At 32.3% G+C, this 21,111-nt stretch overlaps 3 protein-coding genes across 4 annotated transcripts; 1 reads left to right on the top strand and 2 right to left on the bottom strand.

Moving 5' to 3' along the window:
- Positions 1-2,627: 2,627 nt before the first annotated feature.
- LOC140969134 (uncharacterized) lies at positions 2,628-5,387 on the top strand. Its single transcript, XM_073430392.1, has 9 exons — positions 2,628-2,887; positions 3,022-3,096; positions 3,522-3,546; positions 3,635-3,667; positions 3,788-3,909; positions 3,980-4,110; positions 4,355-4,578; positions 4,703-4,944; positions 5,140-5,387. Exons 1-9 carry the CDS (start codon positions 2,879-2,881, stop codon positions 5,230-5,232), a joined length of 954 nt encoding a protein of 317 aa, XP_073286493.1. The 5' UTR covers positions 2,628-2,878; the 3' UTR covers positions 5,233-5,387.
- A 226-nt stretch (positions 5,388-5,613) lies between these two features.
- Positions 5,614-11,292, bottom strand: LOC140969124 (epimerase family protein SDR39U1 homolog, chloroplastic-like). The gene is made up of 13 exons (XM_073430381.1): positions 11,197-11,292; positions 10,990-11,060; positions 10,730-10,805; positions 10,493-10,552; positions 9,968-10,086; positions 9,662-9,706; positions 9,470-9,548; positions 9,254-9,315; positions 9,048-9,150; positions 8,683-8,743; positions 8,267-8,337; positions 6,030-6,169; positions 5,614-5,940 (listed from the first exon to the last, which is right to left on the bottom strand). Exons 2-13 carry the CDS (start codon positions 11,029-11,031, stop codon positions 5,836-5,838), a joined length of 963 nt encoding a protein of 320 aa, XP_073286482.1. The 5' UTR covers positions 11,032-11,060; positions 11,197-11,292; the 3' UTR covers positions 5,614-5,835.
- Positions 11,293-16,500: 5,208 nt separating this feature from the next.
- LOC140969142 (uncharacterized) lies at positions 16,501-20,384 on the bottom strand. Of its 2 annotated transcripts, XM_073430413.1 has the most exons (4): positions 20,263-20,384; positions 18,416-18,616; positions 17,916-18,008; positions 16,501-17,286 (listed from the first exon to the last, which is right to left on the bottom strand). In XM_073430413.1, the coding sequence occupies exons 2-4, from the start codon at positions 18,538-18,540 to the stop codon at positions 16,752-16,754; spliced, it is 753 nt and encodes a 250-aa protein (XP_073286514.1). In that variant the 5' UTR covers positions 18,541-18,616; positions 20,263-20,384; the 3' UTR covers positions 16,501-16,751. The 2 variants fall into 2 exon arrangements, with proteins under 2 accessions (XP_073286514.1, XP_073286505.1); XM_073430404.1 differs by lacking the exon at positions 20,263-20,384 and having other exon boundaries at positions 18,416-19,434.
- Between the last annotated feature and the right edge of the window lie 727 nt (positions 20,385-21,111).

The following is a 21,111-nucleotide window of genomic DNA, read 5'->3' on the forward strand; positions in this document are numbered from 1 at the left end:
TTTCTTGAAAAAGTCCCTCTATTTCACGCACGAACTACTTATATATTATTTGATATGATTTTGGTTTTATAAATTAGTTTGTGTTTTGGTTTATGATTTTTTTTATATGAAGTACTGACGTAATTATGGTTCGCAATCGCGGTCGTAGATGTCACCGTTTCAGTTTTTATGACATTTCGCGGAACTGTCACAGTACGGATATTTTTTTAAAATTAATATAAATTAAAAATTTTGGAAAATATTCAAAAATATGTAAATCAAAATTAATATCATTTAAATTGATTATTTGATTAAAACAATAATTGTAAATATATTTTTTAAATTTTATTTACGTCTTATTGAATCACAAAACATATCTTTGTTATATATCGAAATTTTCACAACTTTCTCAAAATTGAAATATACTATTTAAAAAATTTTGGATTATAATTAATTAAACTTTTGTATCAAACAAAAAAATATACAAAGAAAACTTCAAAATTTAACTCATGGTTTGGGATAAAAAATATAAATCGTCAATTTTAAAATTGTTTGTATATAAAACCATTAAATAAAAAAGGAGCAATATTGTTTTTCTTTATATGCACTTCGATTTATCATGAACAAATCATTTTTATTATCTCTTTTTTTTAAAAAAAAAATACCATAATATGAAGCAGGAAAGAAAGTTATGGTGTGTTTTAATTTACATAGTAAATTTTATCTATATATATAGGAAAATGTCATTTCATTATATGTTTAATGAAGATATGCTATAAAAGGTGAGCTTCAACATAATGTAATAAATCGAATATGAAATATTAATATATACATAGTTAGCAAAATGATATTGATAAAAAAATATCAAAAAAAAAAACACTAATCATTCCTAGTGTAATTGAAACAAGAGATTTTTTTTCGAAAAAATAGTTTGACCAATATCATTTTTCAAAATTTGCATATTATTTAAATTAATATGTAATTATTGCAATCTATAACAAGTTTCACTTATATTCTAAATTTACATTTTAAACCTATTTTTAATATATTTTAGATATTCTTTTAAAATTAACTTTATTAAACAAATAATTGATAAAATAGATCGAGTACTTTTATGTTCTTCTATCAATTTGTTAAAAGTTCATATAATATGTATCATTTATGAAATCTATACAAATTAAGAAGAGTGGATCGAGCTATACAAATTATATGTATCAATTTTGAAATCATTTATCCACATAACAAGAAGAATGAAAAAAAATAAAAACATAATAATAAAAAAAATTTAGAGCTCGACCCACTCTTCTAGTTTTTTTATTTTTTTTAAATTTTTTAATTTTTTTTTCACTCTTCTTATGAACAGCTCTACCCAGCACCTCGACCCAATCGACCCAGGTGAATCATTGATTATCTTCAATGACATCCTCCAGGAATTTAAGGCTCTTAAGTCAACAAAATTCTCCTAATTTCATTAAATTATTATAATTATAATAATAAACAAACTTTACTGTATGATTGAATTTGAGCATACAAACTTTAAAAAATCTCAAAACAATATTATTATTCATAAAATATGAATAATAAGGATGAAGTTTAACGTTTTGATTTGTTTTTATTTTCTAAAATATTACATACACAATGAAGAGCTCGACCCATAGTTTCTGAAATATTACATACACAATATAGTGGGTCGAGCTCTTCACACGTCACACCTGGGTCGAGCTCGACCCAATTTTTTAAGGCCCTTTTCGTGTTTAGTCGATCCGTTCTGATCCGTTGAGTTCCACCGATAACACGACGTTTTCTATCTATGTAACGCCGACCCAAAGCATCAACGTTCATACCTCGGAACTTCGTCACGGTGGATCTAGTTCCCGTTCTGGAACTGTCTTTCCAGCCGTTCCGCTACCGTTTCTGCCAACCATGGACGTAACTCTGGACGTATCAACATTTTTCGAGCCCACCCCGCACTCCGTTAAGAAAATCAAAAGTCAAAATATAACATCATTTATATTTATAAGATCAAGACACAGAATAAGCAAATTAATTAGATGACACTTTGGATATTTTCCGTGTTTGAAAAATAGAAATTTATCCTAAAACCTAGTCTTGAAAATTTCAATACAAATTATTCATTTTGTATAAACTTACTTCATAAAATTTCATACCGAGTAATTAAACATATTAGATAAAATGTAGCATATTTTTCATTATATATGTGTGTACAATTTTCGATTGAGTATTTATTTAAATATAATTGAGTGTTACTCTTGTTGTAGAATTCCAAAATTTGTAAGTCGATTATTCGCCCCGTAAAATATTTGAATTTATATTGTAGAATCAAATAAAGTAAGCATAATTGAGTAAATAAATTATTATCATACATTTTTGTTAGTTAACAAGGTGTTTTGAATATGAAACTTTCTTAACTGGGTTTTTATGGTAATTTTTCATATTTATATACAAGAATAAAATAATAGTAGGTCATTATTTTTTTTATGAATCAGATCGAGTTGGAGATGTGTGTCACAAAAAATTGATAAATGTGAATTTTTTTTAAATATGGGAATCCTTTTTATGAATTTCAATTTTAAATGGGCTTTACGTTAAATAAGAGTCGCAAGCCCAATGAAATCCTGCGTGCATAAAAAGAGTCCATGTCTTACAACTCTCGTCTCGAGGCTTATAAATCCCACTTCAGTTTGGTTCCTGCAATCACTTGCGATTGAGTTGGATTCTGAAGTTCTCTAGAACCCTAATAAACTTTCCGAAATTGGGCTTCCGCTTCTACGGTTCAAATTGTTTGCCCGAGTTGACAATTCGCGGGAGTTTCTTTACTTTTTTGCGCGAAAACCGAGATATTTGCGCACGTGTTGGTGTTGGCTGGGATAAATTAAACATGGACGTGGTATGCATTGAGAAAAAGAATTCAGATTTAGATTTATTCACAATTTTGTGTTTCAATTATGACGATAGATAAAATATTGGTATTAGGGTATCAGATGGTTTTACTTTAATCTCAAGTGATCTATTCTATTTCAGTTTGGTCAATATGGATACCATGGAGCATCATTTGATCAAACATACCGGTGTTATCCTGCTTCCTTTATTGACAAGGTTGGAAGGCTTCCTTTTAAAACTTTTGGGTTCCTCTTGGATTGAAGCATTTTATTTTTAAAGTGGATTTAGAAGAATGTATCTGAAGTGATTTTTATAACTGAGGATTTGAACCATATTGTTTTGAATTGAAAATTTTCTTATAATTAAAGTTTAAGATTTGCGTTCATGGATCTGAAAACCACCCAAGCAATTAGAGGCAAAATTAGAGTCTTTTTGCCGATTCTGTTGGTGGCTACTTTAATATATTGCACTCTTGTAACTCTGATTATGTCCTCTAATGTCAAGATTTTCTTTGGAACAGAACTAGTAATAGTGTAATACGCTTAGTATTGCTGCTATTATTTATGCCAAGCATTACTTAGATATTGTCAATTTATTAGATTTGGGATGATTTTAATTTTCTCACTTTCTTGATTTTGCAGTCTCAGATAGAAAATGGTGACAAAGGTAAAACAACTTGTGCTTTTACCATTGTTGGCAAGTTATGGATATTTCATTGGCTCATTTTTTTAATTTGTTTTTGTTCTTGTTCCAGTCATCATGCCTCCATCAGCTCTTGATCGTCTCGGTAGTTCTCCTTTCTTGTGTGGTTCACACTGTTCTTTTTTTTTGGGGGTACCTTTCCGATGCTTGACTAGCTTTTGGTCTTTAAGGTTTAATATAGATTGAAATTGCCCTTATCATACAGCATCACTTCATATTGATTATCCTATGTTATTTGAGCTTCAAAATGCTTTCACTGAGCGGGTTTCTCACTGTGGGGTTCTGGAGTTCATTGCAGAAGAAGGCACGATGTACATGCCTTACTGGGTATGTCCAGAACATCTCGTTGTTCTACAACTTTTGCTGGACAACATTTGATTGTAATGTCATCTTACAGATGATGGAGAATCTGTTATTACAAGAAGGAGATTTTGTACAAGTGAAAAATGTGACTCTTCCCAAGGGTACATATGTTAAATTGCAACCCCACACAAAGGACTTCTTGGATATCTCTAATCCAAAAGCTATGTGAGTGTTGAGATAAGATTTATTAAGCCTATCGTGAATCTTGAACATAAAACGTATGTGCAACATTTAGCGCACCCAATTTGCAACACACAGGTTTTGCTTGTTTGGATAATTGGATGTGAATAAGAAACTAGTGCGTGTGCACATACCCACATATATGTTGCATTGTTTTGAAAAACTTCGTTTTCTTATCTATGGTAAAGACATCATTCAAGTTTGATGTTCAATTAAAATTTTGTTGCAGCTTGGAGACAACGCTGAGGAATTATTCCTGCTTAAGCACTGGGGATAGCATCATGGTGGCCTATAATAATAGAAAGTATTACGTAGATATCATCGATGCAAAGCCTTCTAATGCCATAAGTATTATTGAAACTGATTGTGAAGTGGACTTTGCTCCTCCTCTTGATTACAAGGAGCCCGAAAAACCTTCTGTATCCATCCCAAAAGGCAAACCACCAACAGAAGGTACAAGTTTTATAATTGCCCTATTGACATGCGCTCTTCTTGGCATTATGATATCAAGGGCATGTGTCGATATTTTTCTTGAATTACCAGCTGAACTATCTTATGCCCATTTTGGGATGTGCAGGTCTGGAGCTTCCAGCTGAGACCGGACCAAAATTCAGTCCTTTTACCGGTGTTGCAAGACGGTTAGATGGGAATCCTCTGATAACCCAGCCTGCACCAGTTACATCAAACGTCAAAACTGATGCTCTTACTGCTAGTGGGCAAGCTTCGACAGCAAGTTTCAGTTCACTAAGTAAAGATCGCCTTTCTCAAGGGAGGCTCGTATTTGGCTCAAATACAGAACGCTCTCATCAAGCCTCAAAGGTCTCTATTTCCCCCCACCTCATTGTATCTCTCTCACTTACAAAAAACCAACATAGATATTTCATTTTTAGTATTAGTATATTTGTAAATGATCAAATAATTTCAGTTATGGAGCTAAAAGTAAGAAATTTTTTAAAAAAAAACCAATGTTCTTGTAATTCCTTCATGTTTCATTATGGTTTTCTTATACTGTAGGACACTTCAAAAGGCACCAAGCAAGAGCCGCCAAAGAATGAAGAACCAAAATTCCAGGCCTTTTCTGGGAAGAAGTACTCACTGATGGGTTGATTATATGTTCGTATAAACTTTATATTTTATCATGTTATTTTGGCGCTGAAACTTCATCGTTCAAAGTTGTGGAAGAGCAATAGTTGTTGATCCAAACTTGGTTATCGAACTTTATTGAAAATATGCGTAGCTCGCAAACTATCAAAAATAAAATAATAGGTATTCAAATTTGGTTTAAAATATATTTGAACTGATTTAGTTAAAACAAGTTTAAACCAAAAAGAGTAATTCGGCATCACCCACATATTTGCGTACTTGAATCATAAACATGTCTTTGAGATTTTAAATACTAAATACTTGGCGTGGAAAACATGCACATTTGTCTCAGAGATGAATTAAAACACTAAATGCACGCTGAGACCATTGAGGCTTGTTGTCGTCTTGTCGAAAATACAGAATACCCTTTTCAAGGCTCATATTATACATGGAAAATAATATTCTTTTGAACGATTACATGGAAAAATAACTTTAGAATGGGAAAAAAAGAAAATCAAAAGTCCACACATTAATCATCCAATCAATCTTTATTCGTCGCACACAATACAAAAATTTTCCAGTAGGAAGTCCGTAAATTGTACTAAAGTCCACATATACCAAATCAGTCTATCCAAGGCAGATTTCTCTCAAAGCATCCTTTACATTGGGATATTTAAACACATACCCGAGTTCCATCAGCTTCTTGGGAACCATGTTTTGCCCTTCCAAAAGCTTAAACGAGTGCCAAACATTGTAATATGTCAGCTCATGCACCACCTAAGACTTAACTTAAATAGGAGGAATGAGAGAAGAGATCATACCACATATGCACCTTCTTTAAGAGCAAATCTCAGGAAAAAAGAGGGGATATGCAGCCAAGAGGGTCTACCCAAGACCGATCCCAGATGAGTGCAAAATTCCGAAAGCCGAACAGGGTTTGGAGCAGAGGTGTTGAAGGCTCCTGTTATTTAGATGTAGTAAATTAGGATAATTTGAGGGATGAAATGAGAGAAAAAGGTCGAGGGCAACATGATTGAGTTTTGGGAACCAGTGGTATAAACAACTGTCACAGAACAATTCAAGTGTTTTTTAACTTGTAAATAAATTACATGTATTTCAAACTGCTCACTGATAAGTACGAATTATCTCGCATGCATTTGCTCGTGCTTATTTGGCATGTTTTATTCAGGTTCTTGGTTATAATCTGGAGGCTAGGTGGAGCTGATCATTCCTATTTTAATGTGTATCGATTAAATTTTCGTGTGTGTAGATTGATTGAGAATGAGAAAATGACATAAATATGAAGAAAAGCCCACAAATATCGTGCCTGATTGACTGAAGCCAAAGGACACATCAAAAGAGTCGTGGAGAACACCAAAGAGTTGGAAAAGTTGCACGAAGTTCAGCTTGATCCATGTCGATTCCATGCAAGTCAGCAATGTTTGTTTATCATTCAATTATTTTTGATTTTGCGTGCAAACATAGCTTAATTAGTGTAAAATATTAATTTGTAATGCATTGTTCAAGTTTGTCATCTTTGACTTATTGCGTTTAACGTACCAGACATAATCACGCAGCATGCAGTTCATATAGGGAGTGTTTGGAAGAGTTTAGGAAGTATTTTTAAGATTTTAGTTGGGTGGGAGTACTTTGAGGTGCTCGTAAATGTCAGTTTTTGTTTCGACTTCTATAATTTTTAACCAAAAACTAAAGTAAAATTTATCATATTACACAATTGCTCTTAATTTTTATAAATATTTTTGGAGATTTTGTAAAATGATAAATTTTATTTATCTATCCGTTTTTAAGAGTTTCGAATGGAACTCATAAAATTCCAATCATATTTTATGACAAGCATTTAGTTTTAAAAAAATATTTTGCATTTTTGTATAATTTTCATTTCATAAAAAAAATTTACATAATTTTCTGCATTTATACAAAAAAATTTGTGTGTTATTTTATTAATCTTATATTAATTTTCAAGCATTCATATTATAAAAAGATAAATTAATTTTGATACAAAATATTTAAAAGGTAATAATAATTATATAAATACAATGTAAATAGTGTGTACAAAAATTTAGATAATTAAAAAGATAAATGATATCTAGAAGAATCGTTTTAAAATAAACAAAAACTCTCTCAAACACTCTCTTAATATGCTACGTGAGAGTTGAATTATCGATAACATTATTACCTAAAGGCAATAAATGATGCAAAGGAATACATCAAGAATACATTGCCTTCATTTCCTCTTCCTATTCTCTGTTAGGTTCCCAGACCACACTAAAACAATGCCAACCAATATATCTATTCTCCATAGTTTCTTTCTTACCGGCAAATATTGCAATTTCATTTAATTATTTCAATTAGTACCCAAAAATTAGTGCCTCTCGGTCGTTAGTTCTAGTGGTGTATGTTGATGAAATTGTCCTTATGGGGATGATGTCGAGGCAATAAAATAGTGGAAAAGCACATTGTTGTAAGACGTTTGAGATCAAGGATCTGGGAACTCTGAAATACTTCATAGGAATAGAAGTTGCCTACTCAAAAAGGAGATCTATTTTTCCCAGAAGAAATATGCTATTGCGCTTACCATCAACTGGTCGGGAAAGAGTCCTACCCGACAAACAAAAGCAAGAAGCAACCCACGAAACACTTGTTCACTCGCTACCTTACTTTTGAGCTTTTATGTAGTCAATATGTATTAAACCTAGCTAATAAGGAGTATCTAACCATTGTTTCTTTAAAAAAAATTAAAAAATCACTAACCAATGCTTTTGGTTCGTTTGGAAATTGCTAGAATATTTTGCCACTTCTCTTAAAAATCGCAATTCTACGTAAATGTGTAATAAAAAAATCAGACCTCTCATCTTATCCATTTAGTACAACTTGCGGTTAAGCAATTGAAATCCTGTTAATTAAATATGAGTCAACTTAGGAACAAGTTTTGGATTCAAGTATGGGACTTAGTACACTTGTTAACCCGTCACAATTTGAAGATCATCCACACAACACGAGTTCATAACCCAAAAAAGATATGGAGGAAAAAACACACCTGTATAAGCAGGATTGGACATAGCTTCAAGGATCATGTCTATTTGGTCATCCATATGAATCCATGGAAACCTGCACAAAAAGAAAGGCCAGATTTTGCTTCAAAAAACAAGAAACTATGACGTCCAGAGACGCAACTCACAGCGACCGGTGAATACAAGATCATGAGATACAACCCAAAAAATTGTGTTCACAAATGGCAAACAGCAGGGGAAGACCCAACAAGGAGGCCGATACATAGCTCAAAGTGCATAGTTGATTTTGTTTCTGAAGTACTAGTTTGGCCCTCCCACTTCCGGAAAAAAAGAAAGTTAATTTATTTTTTATGATATATAGTTTCATATGATTGTTAATGTAACCCTCTCATCAAATTTCTGGTTCTTATTTTGCTTGTGAGACAAAGTTTAGGGGCAGTACCACTGGTTTCCGGTGCCCATTGGCCCGCCGGCATACTTCTTGAAGGCAGGTATCATACTAGCTGCAGAGATTCAGCAAGAGTCCCATCAGTTGTAACATCAAAACGACTTGTATGAATAGTGTGAAAGACACCTATTTCATTGCCAGGATGCTAGCAGCCGCATCAAACACAGAGTTGAAGATTTTGATCAATTGCACTAATTTCGTGGATTACCAATCCAAGAAAATTCATTCATCCAAACTTTCAGTAGATTTGTTCACGCGAGTATATCGATTCAAGAGAAGCATTTAGAATGCAACAAAGAAGACACAATTTAAAGCCAAGCAAAAAACTGACAAGGATTTAAGAAAGAAATAAACCAGACCTAAAGCACCACCCTCTAATCCGAGTACAACACCAATACGAAAAACCACAAGTCTAACGTTTGTATTAACTTTTTGAGCAGCTTCTTCCCATTCTCTACAAACCTGGAAAACCATAAAACTTCGTGTATATAAAATGGATATTGATGTCGATATTTATAAACAAGTCATAAAAACTATGACACTAGAAAATTTTAGTCTCAAATACCTCAGCCAAATAATCAGTTCCCGGTGGGCTTTGCTCATCAAATGTAAGAGTTTCACTAGTGCCTGAGAGTTATGTTTGCAATTATTCCATAAGAAGTCATTATGATAAACCATTTAAGTTTGATGGTTCAATATCTCATTAGCCAAAAAAATTGGATATCACAAATTTATCCAATGAATACAAAATACTTAGATGAAAATAGAAATTTAAACATACCATAGTAGCCACATGCAGATGAACTGATCAAAACCTTTGGACGACATTCATCTGGTGAACTATTTATTATGTCTACGACCTACACAATTCAATTTTTTCAAGTGATCAAACAGTAAATACAAGGGGATACCATTAATTCTAGGTATCAAATTCATGACTAGGCAAAAATTTTTAGAGTATAATGAAACAAACCTTTGAGGTTGTCCTAATCCTGCTGTCCTTGATTTCTTTCTTCACCTGTAAACATTGCGTTAAGATCAATTTGTTCATAAACAAACTTTTGATGTGTAAGTTATACAGGTATGCTCATGCACTCAAATTTTGAACAGTAAAAAGTACTAAAAAAAGTCCAAAGCAATTTAAGAATCATTTATTGCAAGAAAAAAGAAGCAGCTATCACCTAGAGTGAACTTGAAAACACAGATGAACTAGTACTCGCCAGTTGTACCATCAAACAAACAAAAAATAAAATTTTATTTTAGGTATCTCAAAACATACCTCAGGAGTCCATCTCGTGGTTATATGCTGTCCGGCCAAATTCACTACTGCCGTCGAAGTTCGAATGGAGTCTTTCCACTCCGGCTCCTCCGTTATCACAACTTTGGGAAACTCCTCGACTAAACATTTCGTGAGAAAAAAATTATGAAACCAGATGGACTTTGAAACTTCCACAAAAATGAGAAAGAACGTTGAAAATGATATCGGAAAACAAATTTTGTATTCTTGGATCATGTTAAGTTTATAAAGAACGAAATAGGAAAGAAAAGAAAAAGGAGAGATGAATGGAAAAGAAACTAAAAAGGGATTTTAAGCAGCTTTTCGTTTCTCATTCGAAGAGCAAACGAGAAAGGGACTTTATTTTACAACAAAAGCTCTATAATAACCCACAAAAACCATGAGATTCGTGTTATCTATCTCATTTCACAAGCCTTACAATCACAATTCATGAAACTCGTGCTAAGCTAACCCGTTTTAATGAACACAAAAAGGAATTTCAAGAATATAACTTCATTAAATTCTTACCTGGAAAAACTGACAGGGCGCTTGATCTAGACCGCGTCAAAACGTGAACACCGTGATTATCTGCATTTCGAAGATGATGTATAGAAAATGGATTATACACATTCACTATATAATCGGGGGAATAACACACCAGCAATCAGCGCACTGAGTCAATTATTTTAAATATTTCGACAAGAAAGATAAGATGCAGAGCAGCATATTCTGATATGAAGTTACCATTATGGAATGATCGTATACCTGCAAGCAATCTTTGCACCAACCTTTTACCGATAAACCCAGTTGCTCCAGTTATTGAAACAACCATTTCATTGGCCTGCATCGAAAGGAAAAAGAAAGTAAAATCTTACCACGTGAGGGCCACTAGCATTTTAACGTATATGCCCACGCTCAAGGCCAAATTTCCTAATCAGAATATATATTTTTAGCTAAATAGACATATTAAAGGGCAAAAACACAATCTTAAACGAGAAGGATAAATGGTATTGAAGCAACATCACCTTCCGAGGTACCCCAGAATCACTGCCACCACTGAAAGACATAATCCTTTACCACCCTTCCAAAATAACTCCTACAAAAATGAGACAGAACAAAAATTTCTTGTGACGATCAAATTAGTACTCATCAAGAAACAACGTTATTTTCAGCAAAAAAAAAAAAGGCAAAAGTCGAGTGTTGGCATGAAGTGGTGAGATAGAGAAACGGACCTGTTACTAGATACGCACAAAATTTTGGAGAAATCAAGGCAGCAAAAGTATTCTTTTTATGTTTGGTTCGTGCTTGCTTTGTTGCCTTCTTTGACCGCGCATTTTTCATATAAAAATGTGAGCTTGAAGTAAACGACTGTCACCAACAGCGAAAGATTTATTTTTTAATTGTATTTTTGGTAGATCAAATTTCAGTTTGGTATCATATTTTTTTATTTTTGATAAATTTAATCATTTTTCATCGATTGTGTTTATGTACACGTATCACATTAGAAAAATGACTAAAAATAAAAATATATATATAACTAATTAAAACTAAAATTTGACAATATAAAATATCAAGATATAAAAATATTTTCTTCTTAGCTATTGAAGCACCAAGACTATATACATAAAATTTATTTTGTCGTGTACGTTAATTTATAAAATTACATAAAAAGAATTCATGGTATATTTAAATTACTTGCTAAAGTTTATATTAAATTAAATTAGAAACATATAAGATATTAGTTAATAAATTAATAAGATCAATAATATCAAGTTAATATTAATGCAAAAATAACTCAATTTTTAAAATTTATTTTTTTAAATTATATATAAAAGTAAGAGAAGCGAAAAACGGATGAATTTTAGTTTGTAAAATTATGGATAGAAATGGTACGAAAACTTGTGTATATGAAATTCATTTTTTTTCTTTTGATTATATCTGTTTGTATTTTATTTATAAGTAATTTATCTAAAGAAAAAAGACTATTATATCTTTATTATTTATATAGCAGAAAAAAATTAAAATAACATCTTAGATACTTAATTAGTCTCTGGAGTGCAAAGAGTGAAAACTGAAAAGGAGATTATCCAAACTGAGATGAGTGCGTTTGGCTGAAAATTTCTTTTTTTTAATCCAAAAAAATAATATTTTAATAATTAAAAAGTCAAAAAAATATGGCTAATGTCTAATAGATTAATTAAGATGTTATTTTATTTTAAAAACTTTGATTTTTTCATCCAAAAAATTATTTTGATAATTAAGAAGTCAAAAGATATGACTATTAGACTTTTACATCAACTTTTATTTTAAAAAAAATTAAAAAATCTTTATACGAAATATAAAATTACTCATCATGTGAAAAACTTATTTAATAAAAACAAATTTTCAAAGTAAAATTTTGAAAAATCTTTGGATTTTTGTTTATTATAATCTTTTGAATTTTATATAACTATGTAATGCATATTATGCCAAAAGACTAGTATTTACTATTTAGAAATGAAATTTATGATATATGAAGAATGTTTCTCATATTCGAAAAAAATGTTCATTCAACTTCTCGATTTCAAAATCGTTATAGTAGAAATATTTATATAAAAAAAAAAAACCCACAAAATAAAATATTAGTTGCGACTATGTTCGAGTGCTTGATCGTGTTATTTTGAAAGATGGAAAAAAAAATATGAAAACGTCTCTATTTGAAAAAATGAGTAATCTCATTTTGGAAAGAAAAATTAATTACAATTTACGTCTTTCTTTCAAAGGAAAGGTCGTAAATGACGACTCGGCATAAATAATTCATTTATTCGGAAATCTTTGTACAATTTAGGCTTTACATTCAAAGTCTCAAAATATAAAGATGGAGATGTTTGACATTTTGGAGTAATATTGAAAATTTGTAGTTGCGTTGATCACAACGTTACCTTCGTTTTATATTGGAGGAGTGTTATTTATAACTCAAAATCCCTTCCTTTTAGAGGAAGGATGGTGGCATTAAACCCACGTGTTCGGATTATTCTATGTTATATATGAACTATTTCTCAGTATATAATATGAATAAGGCAAAAATTTGTGTGAGATGGTCTCACGGGTCGTATTTGTGAGACGGATCTTTTATTTGGGTCATCCATGAAAAAGTATTACTTTTTATGCTAAGAGTATTACTTTTTATTGTGAATATGGGTAGGGTTGACCCGTCTCACAGATTAAGATCCGTGAGACGGTCTCATATGAGACCCACTCTATGAATAAATGTTAGTCCTTGAATCATCAACATATATGTTATCTTATATAAAAATATGAGTTACTCATATGATCTGATATTATTGAAATAGGGAGAGAAACATTCTAGCATAAACTAACGCAAGTATAGTACATTCATAAGAAAATTTATGTAAATATTTATTTCAAAATTAGAAATTTGAATTTACTTCTAAAATACATATCATCCCATTTTATCGATAAACTTTGGTAAAAAAATCGTTCTCTTATAGCAATGGTAAGTCTTTCATAAGACGGTCTCACGGATCTTCATTCGTGAAACATATAAATCATGTTCATATTTACAATAAAAATTAATATATTTGACATAAAAAGTAGTATTTTCCGTGGGTGACCCATGAAAAATATCTGTTTCACAAAATTGACTCGTAAAACCGTTTCAATGAGTTTCTACGTGGAATTTAATATCCGTGTCATCTTATTTTATCAATAAACTTCGGAAAAAAGTCGTTATCTCTTATAGCAATGGAATTTAATATTTTAATTATTTATGTATATATAATTATTATTATTTATAATATTGTGAGTAGTCCCTGATGATCAACTGTGATATAATATTACAATTTACAAGTCCCCCATAAATTTCTCTGTCTAAGTTGCCAGAAACGACTGAGCTTGGTAGATGAAGAAAAATAAGATCAAACCTGAAACGTTTCTTGCAATTCAATGAATTTCACGTGATTGACTGTATAGTTTAGTTTATTATTAATTGAAATATACACAGACTATCAATTTAATTATGAAAAATAAAGGAAAACGGCAATATTAATTAGTTAGGTTGTATATTTGTATTTTTTCGATTTTGATACTCCATGTTTTCAAATATCAACATTTAGCCGTTATCTTTGTTATTTTATGTAATTTTAGTCATTTTTTCGAATGTTTGTAAAACCATATCCACTATAGGATCAGACGCGCCAAGTTCTCCCAAATTTTCATTATACGTAGGAAGGAAAACATCATCTAAGTTTTGTCTTGACCAGAACCCACCAACATTCTTACCACTTGAACTATCACTGCTACTTGGCTCAGATTCTTTTCCACTAGATGCAACAGCTATGGTTGCTTTTTCAAGATTCTGCACATCCCCTGTCCCCTCACTTCAAGAAAAAACCTCCATTTTGTCACTTTCATGAGTACTATCCATCTCATGTGCCGAGGAGTCAGGCTGGGAAATGAGAGTTTCTAATAATGCATAACTAAGAGAATTCCATCCGTTTTCCAGTGCTTCAGGATCTTTTGCAAGACAAGAATCAGCCCAGGCAACATCTTCAGGTGAATGCACTGCTCCACCTTGGCCAAAATCAACAGAATTGAGACCCGAGGAAGAAACACTAGGCTCTGTCATATCATTACCAGCATCCATGGCAAAAACATGCGGACGCCGGAAAAGCTATTCAGGACCTGATCTCACAAATATATAAAAAAAAATTTAATTAAAAGAGGATATGAAAGAGTTTCATAATCTTCAATAATTCAATGTATGCATAAAAGCTTTCAAATTCTGCAAAGGCTAGATTCATCATACGTTGGATGCTATATTCTTAACAAATTATAAATGGTATTTCTAAATTGCAAATCCCTTCCCTAAAAGACAAAAACGTGATTATAGCAATGTTGATATGTAACAGTAAAATGAACCTCCCAATGTGAAAAACAGACGTTCAAAATATTGACAATATATGACAAATAAGAAAAATTTTACAGTTTGCATATTAGAAAACAACATACCAAAGATTATGCTTATCTAAATAAAGAAACTCTGATTTAGCAACAAAATCATTAGTTTCCCAAAACAATGAAACAAACAAAGGCACCCATCTCTGTTCAAACAGGTTAGAATCACGAGCAGAGGCTTGACAAAAGCTGCTGTCAAAATGAAGACCAATCCATACAACCAAAAGTCAGAAACTTAAGAGACCTTGCAACTATATAAACATGCAAAGAGAAAAACAAGAACCATAGAACTTAGTATTCTATACAAGAAACAATAAAAACAAATGTGAGTGAAAAGTTGGACTCAAAGCGAGGTCATTTAAACCGTAAATTAGCTTGTCAAGCAGTGCATTTTTCGAGTTTTTCCATGCCCTGAATTCATCAGAACCTCTTTCAACCCAAAACTCATTAAATGGCACCTACACCAAATCCTGATCTCTACCGCGTTACAATTCCATTATTTCTTCCAAGAATGCATATCAAATCATTCCATTTTCGTTAAACGCCACAAAAAATTGGAGTAAAAGTTCGAAAACGATTAACACCACCTGAGAAAATGAGGACATCAGTGAGAATCTATCTAGGCCTCTCAAGAGAAATATGGGCAACTAGGGTTTATGCTTACAAATTGAAATCTAAGCAGGGGAGGGGCTGCCAATTTATTATGATTTATGATGATCATTCAAAAGTTCAATAATATTACCAAAAAAACAATAATACAGGGTTCATTGGCATGAAAAGTATATAAATCCCAATATTTTAACACAAAGTGGATTAATATTTAAATATTCAAATATTAAATTTTGGCACAAAATTACATTTTGTTTTTTTACCAATAAATGTGAATATTATTGACTAAAATTTTAGTTGCATCATGTTTCGTCCATACCTGGCAAATCAAGATACATACTAAAATCTAAGGTTTAAATGCGCTTCAAACTTTATAAATTTAAACTGATTTGATATGAAATTAAGCGTGAAAAAGGTAAAGCTCATACTAAAATATAAAGTTAAATTTTTTTAAAAAAAAAGTTAATTTATGATAAATAAAAAAAACTTAAAATTTTTATCTAAAACACTTTTTCACGGTTAATATGATTTACTTAAAGTTTTCTTTTTCCATGGCTTCGTTTTCATCTATTTTAGAAAACCGATAAAAAAACAAAAAACAAAAAACAAAATAGGTTGTATCAACTCCGACACAAACAGCTGAAGACGTAAGCTTGATTTTGAAGAAAATATAATAAAAAAAAGTACAAGATATTTCCTAATATGTTGGGACAGCGAGAATATAACCACCGTACCTGTTCTATGCAGATATCTATGTTGTACAAAAATTAAAACATCACTATTGAATTTGTACAATTTCAAAATCTTGACTGAGATGTGAAACTCTTGCGCAATGTCAAATATTAATTTTTCACAATTACATACCGTTAACTTTCTAGTCAGCAAAGATATGGGCCGCACAATATTGTGATGCAACTATCTAACAATCTATGTTACAATAGATATATCGATATATCTCCACACAAACCATGTAACATAAACATAGCTCTCTCATACAAGCCAAATACTCATCATGGGAATAAAGCACCATTCGACAAGTCAGATGCTAAATGCTCTTCGACTTGAACGAGTACCGCGTACATGATTCATAAATTGTCTTGGTAATAAAAAGTTATAATGAGGTTCGACTGAAAATCAGGAAAAAGTGCAACATCAACTTAGTTCATAGAGCTAGAAAAGAGAACAACGATTTGTCTAACACAGGCCACAGAGATTTCTTCTTCTAGTACCTTCGCGGAAGACGGTCCAGGAACCTCCCAGATGGGCATTCGAATGCCATATGCCCTCTTCCCCCACAGTTGTGACATATAGTCATTGAAACACAGTCCCTACTCATATGCCCCACCTGCTGGCAAGTCCGACACACGACATCACGAAACCCACCTCCACGAATCCCACCAATCCTATCTTCGAACAGGTGGCCTCCCTTGGGACAGTCTCTCGCCATGTGCCCAGATATGTTGCATGTATTGCAGACAGGATCATTTTGACAGTCACGAGCTATATGGCCTGGTTTCCTGCAATTCTTGCAGGCCTTGTCATTAGTGCAGTCAGCTGCCATGTGGCCCTGCTTGTAGCAGTTGTTGCACAGCCTCATATCGCCAGGATGCATTGGAGGAGCCGTGCAGTCTCTGGCACGATGCCCAGCTTTCCCGCAAGTGTGGCAAATGCCTTCATTTGGACAGTTTCCAGCCATGTGGCCAGGTTCTCGGCAATTCCAGCAAAGAGCTTTTGTGTTGCATTCTGATGCGAAATGCCTGATTCAAATTTCAAATCACCGTGGAAGGTTAAAAATAACGAGACTTCTCTCCACAGAGGGCAGGTGAGTCCAAATTATAAATAAAACTGAAGTAAAAGATTAAAATAGAACATCATTAGCCAAGTGGTATTAGACTTGAAATTTAATATATATACATATGTGTGTGTGTGTGTGTCTCAAGGCAAACGGAGCAGACTATTACTATTACGAAGCAGCTTCACACTGCCAGAAGGTGAAGTGGACAAGCATTGACACAAGGAAAAAAAGTACTATATCAAGAATCATTTTTCCTATGCATTACGAAGACACGTCATAAAAATTTTATGTCAGGTTTTAAACATTGAAACGTTTACCATCTTCAAAAAATTATGGAGACACATCATAAAAATTTTATGTCAGGTTTTAAACATTGAAACGTTTACCATCTTCAAAAAATGTTTTACAATAATAAAAGGAAAAAATTACTGGATTCTAAATACATCAAGAAGATGAGAACCTCTTACTATTAAAAGGGCCAAACTTCAAGTATGCGTACTCAATTTCTCAAAAATAATAATGAGATACTAGCTGTTACAACATTATTATACACATACAGTATCTTTGAACGGCAAGGGTAAGGGCACTTACCCAGGAAGACCACAGTTGTGGCAGAGAGCAGCACTGGGGCATTCCCTCGCAAAATGGCCAGGCCTTTTGCAGTTGTTGCACAAGCTGTTCTCACTGCAAAAGAAAAACTCTCTAAATATATGGAAACAGCCGATGAAAAACTCTCTAAATAAATGGAAAAGGACACCATCTCATGATGCTGCAATGCCATAGGGAAGAACAAGGCAGTAAACACAAATAATTCAATCCATTTTGTAGAGCTTTTTCTAGTATTTTCTTAATAACTTGGGATCGGAGTGAAGGATGAAGCACGAGGAACCAAAAACATTCATATGAATTTCTAAAAGCGGTTTAGTTAAGAAGGAGATTCAAGCAAGATCCAAAAGACATCTAGCAACCAGGGACATTGGAGCTGCTTCCATTCAAGTTGATCCCATACATCAACTGCCCCCTCCTTCTCAACCAACACATGTAAGAGTGAAAAGAGTTACAAAAAAAGGAATGAATTGAGACCAAATAACCTGAAACCCCGCCTTGAATCCCGCCTATAGGGTGCATCACGATAGGAATAGCGCTGAGTACGGATCTTACGATCCATTGGGCTCCTGCTTCTGCTCCTGCTACGGCTTCGGTTGTCTAAGCTCATTTTCAAAACTATCCCAATCAACAAATCAATACCTACGCGCAACGATATCACCAACACCACAGCTGCTGCCTCTTCCCTGTCCACCACAACCATACATCCAATACCATGTCAATGAGTCCCAGAAAATCTTCACCTTACCTTCATGATTTGAAACACCAAAATCCAACACCACACTAGTATAATATTTCAACATACGCATACCACCCAACATCAATCACATACATAGAACCAACACCATTAAATTCTTGAATTCAAAAATTCATGTACCAGTGACATCCTTGGTATTACAAGCATCTCCTTTGATATTGTAGCACATCTAACAACTAATAACAGAAGCTGAACACTACTTCATTTCAATTTCAGACATTCCAGCCTTCAGATGTTGAGAGTTTCTGCTGCTCACACCATCTCCACAGTTAACTTTTTATTCTTGAATGGTTTTATTAAACAGTGATCAAATTGTCAACACTCTCATACTAGACAGATAAGTGGAAGAATCAGAAAGAACAGCAAACTGTTAATTTTGACAGGGGAGTCTACTGTGGTTCACTTCAATGGGATACAAAACATTAAAATTTCTATCTAATCTTTAGCCTTCATTCAATTAACCGATCTTTTAATATCTTACAGTAAATTTAACAAATTATAACTACTAAACAGTCGATACCTTCATTTATAAAGTATGCTGTCATTTGATTTGTCTTTTCTTTAATTTTGAGACCAAATTTGTTTCCCATTATCAACAAAACAAAAAGATCAGATATCCATTCCCATGTTATGGGATCAACGATCCTCATGTTCATGGATCACTGGATGGCATCTGGCAGGACACTAAACTATAATTGACTGGAATTCCGGTTCATAATAAAACTATGGAACCAACATCTTCCCATCAAATTATATCTGAAACCATAATTATGAATTATAATTTCTCGGAACAACAAATAGCAGAGAAAACAGGAAACAAGATTATTCAAATTAACCACAACACACCTTAAATATCATAAAAAAATTTAATACCATGTTTACTATTCCAGTGAACAATCACTGAGTAAGGAAAATGAAAACATTATAGTTAAGTACAAATCCCTAAAAAAAATACCTTAATAACACCTCAAAACATCGGAAAATCTACCCATATTAAGATACACCAAGGCGCCAAAAAAGAACCAACAACTAGTCATCAAATTACAGATTTCAAACCATAGTTATGATGCATAACTTCTGGATATAAACAAGTCTATTCGTAACTCAATTAAGACAAGAAATGGGTGAATCCAGATTAACAAACTTCAAGATACCTAAAACAGAACTAGCAGCTACTCTTCAAACTACAGATCTGAAACCCCAAAATGTAATCGTGACGAAAACCAGGAACCACCATAAATTCTGAGAAATATAAACACAAACGTAGCTCCAAAAACAGCTCAAAAGACATCAACCAATCAAAACGACTATGAGTCGAATGACTCGAATCACACTACACATCTCAAAATTAAAACAAATCTGAGCCCATGATTACACGTCCTCCGAAGAATAAACCATCAACGAACATTAAAAGTAAAAAACAAAAACCATACCATTCACAATTACAAAATACCCAGAAAGATAAGTGAATAAAACAAAATTTATCATAAACAAATCCGGAAAATCAAAGTGAAGAAATGAAAAATCAGATGGATTCCCAACGGTCAGACGAAGGAAGAAGAAAGAGGGAGAAACCTGTTGTAAAGCGAAGGCGCGCTGCTTGGGCAAATGGAGGCAAGGAGTGGATATGACGAGGGAGAGCCTCGTGAGACGGATGTGATTCAAAAGCAAGGGTAGGATAGATTGTAGTGAAATTATAATCTATATTAGATAATAAAAAATAAATAAATAAAAATAAAAAAAACACAAGTTATTATCTAAACTTCTATTCTATTTTATTAAAATTGGAGATATGATAATAACTATATAGTAAAGACACGAACTTTTTCTTCTAACTTTAATTTTATATGATATTAATATTACAATTTTGTTTTTTGTTTTTTTTTTAAATTTCAACACACATTTTTTTAATTATTTCAACAATTCAAATATCAATTTAGTCCCTCCATAATTTGTCAAATTTCACTTTAGTCCATCGATCATGATAAAAAAGACTGTACATACACGCATCGCGTGTGCAGAATAACTAGTATAAATAAATATTGTGGTTAAATATATATAGTACAGATATATATTTTTTTAAAAAAATAGCATCATTTTGTCTAAAAATTAATTGTATTTCTTTCTTTTTTAGGGAGTTATATCACAAGTTTTCAAAATATTATCAATTTTATAAGTTTTTTAAAAAAAATTCTAAAATAGATTAGATACATAAATTACGATATATATTTTGAGAAATAGATTTTTGAGATAAAATGGGTATTTTTTTTTAAATAAAATGTTATTGGAGAATTACAATGTGAACCATATCACGTGACTCTAATTTTTGTTAAAATATATTTCATCATCAATTTTTATATCATAAATTATGTTAGTTATTTATTTTGTTTAGTTACAATATCTTTAGATTTAGAAAAATACACA

The sequence above is a fragment of the Primulina huaijiensis genome, chromosome 2 (genome assembly GCF_012295235.1).
Source record: "Primulina huaijiensis isolate GDHJ02 chromosome 2, ASM1229523v2, whole genome shotgun sequence".
In the NCBI taxonomy this organism is placed as follows: Eukaryota; Viridiplantae; Streptophyta; class Magnoliopsida; order Lamiales; family Gesneriaceae; genus Primulina; species Primulina huaijiensis.

What these genes read in the sequence shown, in the direction of transcription:
- LOC140969124 (XM_073430381.1), bottom strand. Translation starts at nt 11,031, where the DNA reads ATGTCTTTCAGTGGTGGCAGTGATTCTGGGGTACCTCGGAAG. An exon ending in GGTGCAAAGATTGCTTGCAG is followed by an intron (nt 10,553 to 10,729) that starts GTATACGATCAT and finishes TTCGAAATGCAG; the next exon opens with ATAATCACGGTGTTCACGTT. An exon ending in ATCTGCATGTGGCTACTATG is followed by an intron (nt 9,316 to 9,469) that starts GTATGTTTAAAT and finishes CATAACTCTCAG; the next exon opens with GCACTAGTGAAACTCTTACA.
- LOC140969134 (XM_073430392.1), top strand. An exon ending in ATCAGCTCTTGATCGTCTCG is followed by an intron (nt 3,668 to 3,787) that starts GTAGTTCTCCTT and finishes CTTATCATACAG; the next exon opens with CATCACTTCATATTGATTAT. An exon ending in GCTCTCATCAAGCCTCAAAG is followed by an intron (nt 4,945 to 5,139) that starts GTCTCTATTTCC and finishes CTTATACTGTAG; the next exon opens with GACACTTCAAAAGGCACCAA.
- LOC140969142 (XM_073430404.1), bottom strand. Translation starts at nt 18,633, where the DNA reads ATGGTTGTGGTGGACAGGGAAGAGGCAGCAGCTGTGGTGTTGGTGATA. An exon ending in GATTCAAGGCGGGGTTTCAG is followed by an intron (nt 18,009 to 18,415) that starts GTTATTTGGTCT and finishes TTTCTTTTGCAG; the next exon opens with TGAGAACAGCTTGTGCAACA. An exon ending in CACAACTGTGGTCTTCCTGG is followed by an intron (nt 17,287 to 17,915) that starts GTAAGTGCCCTT and finishes AATTTGAATCAG; the next exon opens with GCATTTCGCATCAGAATGCA.